At 35.3% G+C, this 14,130-nt stretch overlaps 1 protein-coding gene and 1 long non-coding RNA gene across 2 annotated transcripts; both read left to right on the forward strand.

Moving 5' to 3' along the window:
- The first annotated feature begins 266 nt into the window (after positions 1–266).
- Positions 267–6,160, forward strand: LOC117339003. Its single transcript, XM_033900368.1, has 5 exons — positions 267–432; positions 3,339–3,491; positions 3,790–4,029; positions 4,220–4,408; positions 5,277–6,160. The coding sequence occupies exons 1-5, from the start codon at positions 267–269 to the stop codon at positions 5,474–5,476; spliced, it is 948 nt and encodes a 315-aa protein (XP_033756259.1). The 3' UTR covers positions 5,477–6,160.
- A 5,128-nt stretch (positions 6,161–11,288) lies between these two features.
- Positions 11,289–13,360, forward strand: LOC117339298. The gene is made up of 2 exons (XR_004535161.1): positions 11,289–11,341; positions 13,137–13,360. It is a non-coding gene; the product is annotated as an uncharacterized LOC117339298 (long non-coding RNA).
- The last annotated feature ends 770 nt before the right edge of the window (positions 13,361–14,130 follow it).

The raw sequence follows: 14,130 nt of genomic DNA on the forward strand, positions 1-14,130 counted from the left end.
AACACGGGTTTCGGTCATACACGAAGACAGGGGCATATGTGTTCTGTTTTTTTTTTTTACGAAATTGTACTGATAAGAAATACATCCCTTTGACTGTTTATAAATTAGATCAAATTTACATGCCTTCTACTCAGTCCTCTTTCGCTCCACACCATCAAAGAACCTCCACCATATCTATTTTTTGTCAATGACTAACTGCCTAGAACCTCTCCTCTCTTTCGTCCCTTTATTCCGGAGGTTACGTTCCCTCTATGCACCACAGGAAAATGCCGTTGCAGAAACGAAGGTGCACGAGTGGGAGGGAAAAACTGACCAATTACTTAGACGATGAACTTCTTTCGAAGATTACAGAGAAACTAGTCATACAAATCCAGTTAATCTTAACACATGGCGACCCCAAAACTGTTGATTCGTGTACATCAAAGGATCTAAGTAATCTTTTAGTTGAAGTCAACAACATGGCAGTGATATGTTTAGTTTAACGTGTATAAATAAAGCGCCACGTTTCGGTGACAACTCTGTCACCTTCATCAGACAAAAGACCAGTTATCTTTAAAATTCACTTCGGTGCTACATGTATGTGTACGAGAATGTGATCGGTTCCTGTCGGATAATCGACTGGAATGTGGGATTTTTAAGTCCAGACAGGATAGCTTAGAGGCGCCTTTTGAATTTTTGCGTTTGTTGGTGTTAAGTTTTTCATTTGTTCAGTTGTTCTGGAGCGTGAGTACGACTCTACACTCATAATCGTCTATGTCCATGGCGACTGTCGCCTTTCATTTGTCTGCTGGTATATAATAATAGATTGGTCCACGCTGAACTTTTAAGAGCACATAATCATCCTTTGTTACATTGCTGGTTGTTAATGTAACGACCCGACTGGGACTCGAACGCGGAACCGCCAGATTAAATCACCCGTAAGTGTAGCGCTGAGTATTTTTGTTCTCCCCACAATCCGTATTCTTTCCTTGTCGTATTCTATCCCTCACCAAAACCTGCTGTGCTTTGTGATACTTCTAACATGGATGTTATTTACCGGACGCCCAATGTTAAAACTCAAGGTGTTATTGTTTAAGTCCCAACATCTTAATGTGAGGACAAGGTTATATCTGTGTTTCGCTAATTTCTGTTCAAGACTTTCTACTTTTTGCACATCTATGGCAACATCTTGTCAATACTTAGAACAAATATTATGAAGCATGCTCGTTAGGTTGGTAAGCATAAATGTAAAAAGTTGATGTCTCTTAGACATTAATCTGTCTTGGTGTGAAGATGTTGTGTTTGTTTCGCTTTCGCCTACATTGTAAAAGGGTCTTCATTTGTTCAGGTTCTACATTCTTTACATCCCAACGATTGATTGCTACCTTACGTTGTGAGAAACCTGTTTTCAGTTTGGTTTTGAAAGCATAGATTCAAACAAGAGTGATGTTCAGTAAGGAGATTTGACATCACTTGGTGGGTACTTTACTCAAATTGATTTAACTTTGTATATGGTGTATGGACGCACACACCTAGTCAACAACAAGATGGTATAGGTACATGTAGCATCTTCAATATTATATGATATGAAACAAAATGTATCACTTTCCCAGACTTTAAAACACATTTTATTTCAAAATAGAAATGACTTTTCCAATGATTTGAGTGGTATTTACTAAGCCACATAACTAATGATTATTCAATAACTAAGAAAATTGAAGATGATGTTGTTTACTTGTCTGGGATGTAACGGCCGTATGCCGTTTTCCGTTATTTAGATTGTATGTTATGCTACGCATTCACCTTTGCAAAATATACATGTTATGCATTTCAGGTAGAGTTCCCAGGAGAAAGAGATATTACTGCTATCTTACTCCAGGGACGAAACAATTATGGTCACTTCCAGTTTGTTAAGTCCTATTACATATTATACAGCATAGACGGTGTAGTGTGGATCAGTGTGACATCACAAAGCCAAACCCCCATAGTAAGTCACCACATAGTACTGTATAGTTGTTTGACTGGGCTAATATAGCATGGTTTCCCTAGTCGGGCCTGCTTCGGGGTATTAGCTCAACCACGGCGTGTAACAATCAGCAGTAAACTATTTATTATTTTATATTATGTATTAATATTATTTAGTTAACGAAATTAAATTATAAGAATTAACATTAACATTAAAATTCTTCGCGGTTTATGAAGAGAGTACACTCCAGTTTGTTTATGTTATGACTGTATAACAGAAAAAATAATTAATGTTAATTCTTATAATTTAATTTCGTCTTTTACACACCAAGATATTTTACTTTCTTTGGTGAACTCTCTTCTGTGATAAATTATTACGCAACGTTATCAGCCAATCAAAAATAATGTTACATTTCGCAACGTCAAAAATTTTGTTATGGAGGTATAACAAAATTATTTCAGCCAATGAAAATGCGTGTTTCATACAAAATTAAATTATTAGGGATTAAGTACAGAACAAAGTATATAACGAAGCACATAATGTCAGACATATCCATTTGTTGATTTGTTTTGGCAATTTGTATAGTCACGACTGAAATTATGCAATAATTTTACTTCTTGGCTGACATATTAATGTTGTATTTAGCACGTCACTTCACATCATTCAGTTTTCCAATGTCTATTGCCGTATCAATCATTGGAGCCTTTAACGAATTTGTCTGTCTGCGTTTTGACATCAAATCACTCACCATAATTCAGATTTCAATGTCGAATCACACATCATCAGATTTTAATGTCAAATTACACATTCTCAGTTTTCAATTTGAAATCACACATTATCAGTTTTCATTGTCTAATTAGTTATCACACATTATCGGCTTTCAATGTCAAATTACACATTATCAGTTTACACTGTCAAATCACGCATCGTCAGTTTTTAATGTCAAAATCACATATTGTCAGTTTTGGATTTCAAATCACAATCATCATATTTCAATGTTAAATCACACATTATCAGTTTTCAATGTCAAATTACACATGATCAGTTTTTAATGACAAATCATATATCATCAATGTCAAATCACATATCATCAGTTTTCAATTTCAAATCACAATCATCAAATTTCAATGTCAAATAACAAATAATCAGTTTTCAATGTCAAATTACACACATCATTAGTTTTCAATGTTAAATCAATAAAACGATGACAAATTGTAAAGAGAAAAATCATTTATATACCTATATATTTTCTCAAATAATGACCGTGTCTCGATAAATGTAAAGTTTCCCAGTTCACAGCCAGGTTCAACTTATTTTTTGTTGTTCTATCGTTGGAAAAATATGGTGTTTCATTGATGTGAATTGTTTTATTCATTTGTAATTTTTGTTTCAGTTATTTCCGGAAATAGTGACAGGAACACCGTTGTTAAGTCCGCCCTCGTTCCCAGTATCAGAGCTGTGTATCTTCGTATCAATCCTAGGAGCTGGAACGAATTTGTCAGTCTCCGCTTTGACGTCAGTGGATGTTACAACATTCGGGAAAAGTGTAAATCACCAGCCAAGTCAATAACTGAGAATAATATGTTATATCAAATAGTCACTTATGTTAAAGATAGGTTATTGTTAATGATTATAATAAATGTATACATGCATTCGTCATTGAATTACCCTCCAGTCCAAATATGGCAGATACGGTCAATGTAGATGAAAAGATTAATTCATTATCACCGCATTTATGCCAAATTGTTTCTTATCATCAATAGACCTGCAATATATGTATATACATATCCTATATCAAGTGTAATTGCGAAAAAAATGACATTGTTTTGTTCTTATTATTCCAGACATAGCGTCGGAACATTATGAAAAGACACAAATGTTGGTCCCAGTAGATCTTGAGCAATACCCAGTGTTAAACGGAAATACTCGATCTTTGTTGGAATGCGGGAAAATGTGCCATCAGAAAGAATCGTGCCGTGCGTTCACATTTGACAAAAACCAGACGATTTGTCGGGATGTAACAGTAGGATTCACAGCCCAATATTCGGCAAATTCAGCATTAAAACAATTTTATGTAAACAAAGGTATTTGATATCTACTACAACATTTTGTTCGTGTTTATGCATGTCTTAATCATGTCTAAATGCAACAAATATTTTCAGATTTCACGAGTTGAGTTACTTAAGTATGTTTACAGGATGTGATTATTTGGTTTCCGTTTATATAAAGGAATATATTCCCAAACGTTTCCATGTATCATCTTGTCTTTTGAAGGCATTTTCACATCTCTTGGATTCCGAGAATTCCCGAACAGACTTGCTCTTTACAAGATAAATGAACAAAGCCTTGACCAAGTCGGCGCTGCTGATCTCTGTGGTCAATACTACTCCCAATTGATCAAGGTGACTTCTCAACCACAAATGTCGAGTCTACAGAACATCATCACTGGAAATGATATTCTACGTAAGATTCCAACTACGTCATATACACTTACTCCAGTATCACCCATTTATGTAGAAGAACATTTGCCACAATAGATGGATGCTATTCATCTCCTATGGCATGCACTTATCATCATTGCAGGTGTTTAATAACAAATATTCTATACCCCAACTGTAAATGCTTTTTGATTGGTTGACACGGCGGCATTTGACCAGGACCATGTTTAAATCACATGGTCCAATACATTTTGATTGGCTAACACTTGAAAGCCGCTTCACAGAGTCGCGGAAAAGAAAACACACGAAAAGTAATTCGTCATTTTTTTATGATAATTCATTTTTGATGTAGGTTTCTATCAAATTATCGCTTTGAGAATAATAAACTTGCCAGCTGATTATTTGTCATGATTAATTGTAAATTGTAATATCTACACATTATTTCCAAAATTGTCAGTTTTGCATAATAATTAGCGGTATTTCACTTTTGGTGATATCGTTATCACCCACCTTATATTGTGAAAGAACATACGTTATCAAAAATCAGGTATTTTTTTCTCATTTCTCTGGTATTTGTATATGGTATTATTTCATTCTCGTTATTTTTCCAAAGATTCCAAACATTGGGAAAATAACTAACTCGAGTAAAAGAAATGCCATATACAAACAACAGCCACTGGTTGTGTGACCTGTATTTATCCCATGTCTTAAGCACGCTTTAGAAAACTCAGAACTTTTTTATTTATAACAATATATAGATATATATATAACGTAGCAAGGGCTTGTTGAATATTTGCAACATAAGTCAACAACCTTTTTACCTACGTCTCCTTTGTCAGATACCCTTTTTCACTCGCATTTCACACTAAGTTAAAGACGATGCTATATTCCAGTGCAAGCCAACAACCAATTGTTTGTGTCCGGGATGTATGCGTCACCTGATTGGAAGTACAGTGACGGAGGGGAAGTGATGGACAACACACTCTGGGCTCCAGACCACCCTGACCCCAGTCATGGACATTGCGTCATGTTGACACTGACAGGTTTAGCCAGTGTGGATTGTTCAGAAAGTCTCTTCTCCATATGTGGTTGATTTTGATTATTATTATTTTCAAACGAGTGTATTGCACCTGAAACTTGAATGTAGTAGAAGCGGATTTTAGTCGACAGCAACCACCACAAAAACTGAATGACATCAGCTACTAGTTGACTGTAACGCTGAGTAATACGTAACTGTATGTATATCGACGATGTCGTGGAATTTTGAAATCAGTGAACATTACGTAAACTTCTTATTATTCTTGTCAAATAAATGTAAATTTGGGGTTTTAAAAGCTCCCCTGAACCATGTGAATCGTGTGAATTCCCTCTGTCAGACCAGGTTTTGGCATAATACAATAAAATAATAATGTTTGTGATATACGAAAATATATTGTATTTCTTGACACCAATCTACAAATTATTAATGTAATTATCAATATCAACACAGCAAAATCCCCAAGGTCATGTAGGAAAGTTATTCCGGCATTATTTAGCGAAACAAAAATACGTAAAATTTGACAGTATAAGTCGTAGATACCGTAGCTGTATGCCGTTTGGGCTGTAGCCTTTTGAGTGGAGCTGAAGAATGTGGTATTTACTCGAGTGGTCTTGATATATAGGTAAGGGTTAATGGATAGGTTTAAAGTAATGCCATGTACATGTATATCCTAAACTATTCTGGTGTTCGTTATTATTTTATTCGATTGCACATTTTCTAATAAATATGATGATTATTGATCTGAATTTCTTATTGTATTAAATTCATATTTACATTGCGAAAAATGTGATGCAAAACAGTTATTAACATTCTTAAATGTTTATACATGTACAAGGAATTGTTAACCTAAAAAAGGTGATACCGCTCTCAGGTTGACAATTTCTTGTTTTAATCTAACCGAGGTCAATAAATTTATAATCTTTTCGTTATAGTATTTTTGGGTGCCTTAGGTGTTTTTGTAAGCTGTGTCAAACATATTGCGATTACATTGATTTAGCCACCCTAGTTCTCAGTTTGAGAGTGTCACTTAACCTAAAATTGACCTAAATCTTGTACTTTTCTACAGTATCCTTTTTTGGTTATTTTTTAAGCACGGAATTTGTTGATTTCGAGTTAAAACTATGGTCTGGTTTAATGCAGATATTTTGTGTTCTTTATCTACTATGATGTGACTTAATTGGGGTCCAAGTATAGGGTATCTTATTTGTATCAGTTCATCTTGTATTGATTAAAACCCTTCGGGTCGGAAGGCCCAAAAATCTTGGCCAATATTGGAAAAATCGGCCATGTGACCGATTTAAAATTTGAATCTTTAGTACCTTCATTTTTCAGAAATAGAATGCAGTAGAAAAAAACAATTTACTGTTGTTCTTTAACAAAATCTACAGGAATAAATATACATAATCCGGAAGCTTGTTTTTGTACCAAACAGGGCCGCGCTGGCCGAGTGGTTATGGTGTCCCGACACTTTATCACTCCCCTCCACCTCTGGGTCGGGAGTTCGAAACCAACGAGGAACAGTTGCCTGGTACTGATCGTAGGTCGGTAGGCTTTCTCCGGGTGCTCCGGCTTTCCTCCACCTCCCAAACCAGACACGTCCTTAAATGGCCCTGGCTGTTAAAAGAACGCAAAAAAAAAAACCCAACAATAGTACCAGACGATAATCAGCATCCCTTACGACAGCGATGAAACAGCTCGGACAATGGTCACAAATAACAATTTTTCACAAGCATAGGAATCGTATCGTATGCAATTTCATTTTCATACACACTTCATAATTCTTATCCTATTATATTTGGTCACCTCGTATCATCAACACTTTAGGTCCCCATAACATCAATGGCGACTCCTATAGAAGGACAAAATAGCTGTATGATGTAGTTGAATTGGTTTTTGCTCCACTGTATCTAAATCACCATTGTTTCGAAAAGTGTTGATATAGTATGTGTCTTTGTAGAATCCCTTGTAGAGAGTTATACATAATAAATGACATATTTAGTGAATGCAAAGACAAGAGGGATGATTGATATGCTGTGAGCCTCATATTGATTGAGATACTCAAAGATGTTCTTTTTGTTAGTTTATATAGACGAGGTAGCACTCTAAAGGCTTTTGCAAAATCGATGAAAGAGCAGTGATCCAATATTTGCATACAGAAGGTTTAACACTTAAAGATGCTACACCTCCAACAGAGTGTAATAAATTGTTATTATTTTGCCAATAAATGACATTTAGTCCATACATGTACATTGTATGCCTATTTAAGACCTGCCAATAGAAAAAGCAATTTATAACGTCAACAATTGTCGTAATGAAGCCAAGAAGCATTCCTGGGGAGATTCACATACAGAAGAAAACAAATATGATGGACTTACTTTCTTTTTTGTTTAGATTCAGCTGGGGCAACTATATATTGCCTTTTGCCTTTCATAACAACACATTTTAAATGCCGAGGTTATAATGCAAACAGAAAATAAAAACAAGATAAACATTTCAATATTATCCGTTGCGAAAAATCTAATTTGTGCGGTCTTCTTTCTGGAGAAGTTAGGTTAACACATGTGGCCTTCCTCGCTTCGCCATTTGGTTTCTGTTTTCGGCGCACGCGCAATCAGTATGCATTCAATATGAGGGTGGTAATAATGTAAAGTGTGTAACTTGTATTGCTGGAGAAAAATACATACGAGTCCATTCGTGTTTTAAATTGATAAAATATACTATTTGTCGGAGGTGTAGCACCTTTAAGGATATCAATAAAGACATGGTAACAACACAAGGGAAATAATCCCCTTCATATGCTACAGTGAAAAGCTGGGTGGCGGAATTAAAGCGCGGCCGTCAGAGCTTCGAGGATGACTTCCTTCCTGGAAGACCTGTCAATGTTGCAACCCCAGGAATGGTCAATAAAGTTCATGATATTTGTATTAATGACAGACGAGTCACAGACAGATATATAGTAAGTAGAGTTGGTATTTTACAGGAAAGAGTACGTTCCATTCTGACCGAGGATCTTGCAATGAGAAAGTTTTCGGCCCGATGGGTACCAAGACTTCTGAAAATTGATCAGATCCACACCAGTCGCACATTATCGCGCGCTAGTCTTAAGCTTTATGATGAAGATCCTGCCATATTTCTTCAGAGATTTGTCACTATTGATAAAACAGCATGGTCCATAATTTTACCCCAGAGGTAAACAACAATCGAAATAATGGAAAAACACAGGCTCAAGTCAAAGACTGTTCCATCAGCTGGGAAAGTTATGGCCTCGGTTTTCTGGATGCAGATGGTTTTCTGTTGATAGATTATCTCCAAAATGGACAATCAAGGGCACGTACTATGCTTAACTTCTCAAGCAGTTACAGGAAAATATCAAACTTAAGCGCCGCAGAAAGCTCCCTACATATGTGTTATTCCATCAGGACAATGCTCCTGTTCACAAGTATGTCATTGCCATGGCTGCCATTCACGATTAAGGCTTTAAATTGTTGAGCATCCTCCTTATTCGCCTGATCTCGCTCCAGCAGACTTTCATCCATTTCCGAAACTGAAAACAACTATTTCAGGCACCGACTTTCAGTCCGATGATGACGTCATATATGCAGTGGATGACTGTCTTACCAGCCAAGAAAAGGAATTCTATAAAAGTGGCATTGAGGCCCTTAAACACCTCTTGCAAAAGTGTATAGACACTAAAGGGGGTTATTTGAAGATAAAATACAATATGTCCGGCAAAATTGAAATCCTTCAATATGAGGCTCACCACATATCAATCAGCCCTCGTGTTCATGTGGGTGTAAGAGTTGATTTCTCATTTAGGGAACATCTGAAGCACAACATCAAAAACATCTATTATGACATGGATTTTTGTTCTGTGATTTAAGATCAAATTCAAATATGTACATCGAAGGCACATGGGACGATATTTTAAAACAGTTATTCGTGCTTGGTTTGGGTTTGGTACAGCAGAGCTGTACTGATGAAAAAGCATTGCATAAGTGATGCTGAACGCCCAATATGTGCATACCCTGGAGGCGACTGTGGAAACTAAAACTGGTCGAAAGAAATATCAAAATCCGACTAGGGAGTTACAATAGTCCCATCATTTGATGAGCAGTAACTTTTAATATTTCATTTCAAAAGACAGTTAAGTATATGTGTATATCATGAACAATCTCACGATTAAAATCAATTAAAACGTAACATACTGGTTATGACAAACCTAAGGGGAGTAAAGTCCACCAGCAGTGTCAACGTATAGATAAGTTTATTAAGAATTATTCATGAACATCTATATGTTCTCTCTGTCTTACCTATGGGAGAAAAAACAAAAACAAAAAACATTTAAATTATTATTTATATGTATAAGTTTTTATCATTTAAGTGCCGAAAGCTACAGAATTGGAGAGGCCTTTCATACTTGATTACTCAATTCATAATTGGATTACACGGCATAATGCTATAAACAGGTACTTACACAGGTATCACTAGACGCTGACAGTATCAGATCAGACACAGAAATAGTGGCAGTTTCAATTGTCTTCGGGAATACCAGCCAGGCCAAAGGTGTGGTTGATAACGTGATTGGGGAACTACATATTTAAATACAACTTTAAAATATGAATTAATATTCGAACAATACACACTGGGGAAAATTTACTGTTAGAGTATTGACTTTATTGGCACCCTAAACAGTCAACAATATCATCTCCTTAACATGTTACAACTTTCAATCGAATCCCTTTAGGATGAAATGCAATTTCCATATATCTTCTTTATAAAATTTAAGATGACAAAGCATGTCAAAGGTGAAATAATATAAGTAGGCGTGTGCGCATATCAGATTATGTGGAACTACATGTAAATCGACACATTACTGGTGATGTGGTTATGAAGGAATTACATCGTGTTAACTTTGTTCTTCAAATTTTAATTTTAATTCGTATCTTTATGGATTGTGGGATCCGTCATAATGGTAGGTAAATGATTTCTATCATATGCGTATGAATTTTGTTAAATGAACCCTTAAACATATCATCAACTTCTGTTCAAAGTATGTATACTGTATAAATATATAGCCACAACGAAATCCCCAGACAGGCCAAATTATTTTTTTTTAGACAAATCAGGTATATGCTAAATCGAAACTCGTTTAATTGGCCATTAAAAACAAGTTTGTTATATATATATAATTTGTCTATATTCACTGCTGAATAACTTCAGTATCAGTTTCTTGTCTGCCATTTATTTTTCCTTTTAAATGAACTGATAATAAATCGGCATTTCTTATGATTTATAAAGAAAGCGATTATCTAAAATAATCTTATTTATTTATCTATTTAAGAAAATGTTAGAAGCTTATTATTGCGAAAACACAGCATGAATATGGGAAAATAGTAACAACTGTAAATTAATCATTTAACAAAATCAAACGCAACACTTATACAATCAGTTAATGGCATTTTAATGTAGGAAATCAATGCGCAAATATTTCAACGAAGAAAATTTCAGTCTGGTAGTCATCGAAAAGAGCACTTTTCAAACTGTTTTTAAGGAACATATCTGCTATATATTTGGTCAAATTAATCTCTATGTTTATTTCTTACTGGTTTAGGAATTTACAGGAGATATAACTCAATCACTCGACTTACAAAGTGGTTAGAAGGAATAAATATCAAGAAATTTACAATCAAACAGTCAAAATTACACAATACAGCAACCGCTCGATCAAATAGGAATGCAATTCAGTCCTGTCAAATACTAGATTTTTGGTGCTGAAAAAATACAATGAGAATTTCATTGTACTACTGATATCGACTTTTATTTCAATCTGGATATAGTGCTTCTTTATATTTGTAGGGTGTTTGCTATTGACAGGACTGTCAGCGGCTATGATGGTGTGTAATGCTATTCACAGTCAAGGTAAGTTTTATGTGTTTCTGCTTTCATTATCTTTTATTGATATTCAGTTACAAAAACCTATACTAGTGATCATGCAAACTGGTTTTGAAAACAACAAATTTAATAATAATAGTAATCAGTTGTTAATTTATCGAGACATCCAATTAGCATTATATTGATATAAGACCTGAACACTTTTATTTTACGTCGTAACTTTGATTGTGAGGTTCATGTTATACAGACTTGCTAACACTAACGGTAGTTATATACAAATGCGTTATATCTAAACCTAACTTAGTGTGACCTGTGGACAAATAATATATACATACAAATAGTCTTATCTATACAATACCATTGTATTCCTTTTTTATCAGATTTTCGACATAATGAGGTTTACCACATAATATGTGTTGGTTTATATATGTATCACAAATACAATACGTTGAGATTTAATATTCAGTTTTAAAGCAAAGCGTGATTCTTTTTTTATGACGGATAGTCATTAAACCGTAAAATGACAATATCAAATTGAACACTTAAATCAATATAACGATCCTCTAAACATCATCTTACTTGAGAATTTCAACAACCACATTCTTGTAATCTAGATCCAATAAAGACCAGTAATTCACATGACACTGGTTTACCGTCTAATGACGATGAAACGTGTTTTGTTATATACCTTAACAAAGATAACAAACGATTGCGGCCTTATCGTTTACAATAAGCCATTGCCAACTAATGTGTTTGTTAAGAATCTCAAAATCGCTCTAACGGAATATCAGCGCGCAGATATGTATCAAAATGGCAACACGTTTTTTACCTAGCGTTTAACAAAACAATTATGTGTATGTAAACACGTATCCGTGATTGAATGTCCTTGTCTCCACAGATACAGTGTGTTATCAGTAATTGAATGTCCTTGTCTCCATAGATACAGTGTATTATCAGTAATTGAATGTCCTTGTCTCCATAGATACAGTGTGTTATCAGTAATTGAATGTCCTCGTCTCCACATATACAGTGTGTTATCAGTAATTGAATGTCCTTGTCTCCATAGATACAGTGTGTTATCAGAAATTGAATGTCCTTGTCTCCACAGATACAGTGTGTTATCAGTAATTGAATGTCCTTGTCTCCACAGATACAGTGTGTTATCAGTAATTGAATGTCCTTGTCTCCACAGATACAGTGTGTTATCAGTAATTGAATGTCCTTGTCTCCACAGATACAGTGTGTTATCAGTAATTGAATGTCCTTGTCTCCACAGATACAGTGTGTTATCAGTAATTGAATGTCCTTGTGTCAACAGATACAGTGTGTTATCAGTAATTGAATGTCCTTGTCTCCATATATACAGTGTGTTATCAGTAATTGAATGTCCTTGTCTCCACAGATACAGGGTGTTATCAGTAATTGAATGTCCTTGTCTCAACAGATACAGTGTGTTATCAGTAATTGAATGTCCTTGTCTCCACAGATACAGTGTGTTATCAGTAATTGAATGTCCTTGTCTCCATAGATACAGTGTGTTATCAGTAATTGAATGTCCTTGTCTCCACAGATACAGTGTGTTATCAGTAATTGAATGTCCTTGTGTCAACAGATACAGTGTGTTATCAGTAATTGAATGTCCTTGTCTCCATAGATACAGTGTGTTATCAGTAATTGAATGTCCTTGTCTCCACAGATACAGTGTGTTATCAGTAATTGAATGTCCTTGTCTCCACAGATACAGTATGTTATCAGTAATTGAATGTCCCTGTCACCACAGATACAGTGTGTTATCAGTAATTGAATGTCCTTGTCTCCATAGATACAGTGTGTTAACAAGGATGGACACTTACTCAACACAGATGTTACAAACTGTTCACGACATTCAAGACATGGGATGACGCGCATGTGCACTGCAAAAGGTTTAACGGTGGTTCCCTGGTGTTGCTGACGACACACCAGAGTGTCTCGAAAACAGCCAGGGATCTCGAGATAATGCCCGATAAAAAATATTGGATTGGAATAAAGTATCAGGTTTGGTCTAAGGAATATTTTCGTATTTAATATTTAATCTTTAGTATTAAATCATGCGTTTGTGACGAACTATTCTTTGTGGCCAATTAATCAGTAGGATATGATAAATCACATATTCATCTATAGAAATATATGCCATATCGTCACTGTATTTGCTTCATGGACATTTTAACTATTAACCTTTCACACATACTACGTGATTGCCTTCTCCAGATGGATAGATACACCTAACAAGCACAAATCAGCCTCCGATGTCCCCGACTGTTGTAAGAGCTGAAATAGAATCAATGAAAATACAATCTCTCCTTCACTATGAGTCCTTACCTCATACATACACTAATTCAAAATAATATCTTTTCAAAATATCGCCACAGATTTCATTCCGATGGAAACCGAACCCATACAAATGGTCACTGATAAACTCGAGTATCAAGATAAGAAAATCATGGGTATTGATCCCATTATTGTCATTATAGACCGGGTATTGATCCCATTAGAAGATTTATAGACAAGGTATTGATCCCATTAGTGTTATTATAGACCGGCTATTGATCCCATTATAGACCGGGTATTGATCCCTTTGTAGACAAGGTATTGATCCCATTAGTGTTATTATAGACCGGCTATTGATCCCATTATAGACCGGGTATTGATCCCATTATAGACCGGGTATTGATCCCATTATTGTCATTATAGACCGGGTATTGATCCCATTATTGTCATTATAGACCGGCTATTGATCCCATTATAGACCGGGTATTGATCCAATTCGTAGTATCATG

The sequence above is a fragment of the Pecten maximus genome, chromosome 12 (genome assembly GCF_902652985.1).
Source record: "Pecten maximus chromosome 12, xPecMax1.1, whole genome shotgun sequence".
Taxonomy (NCBI): domain Eukaryota; kingdom Metazoa; phylum Mollusca; class Bivalvia; order Pectinida; family Pectinidae; genus Pecten; species Pecten maximus.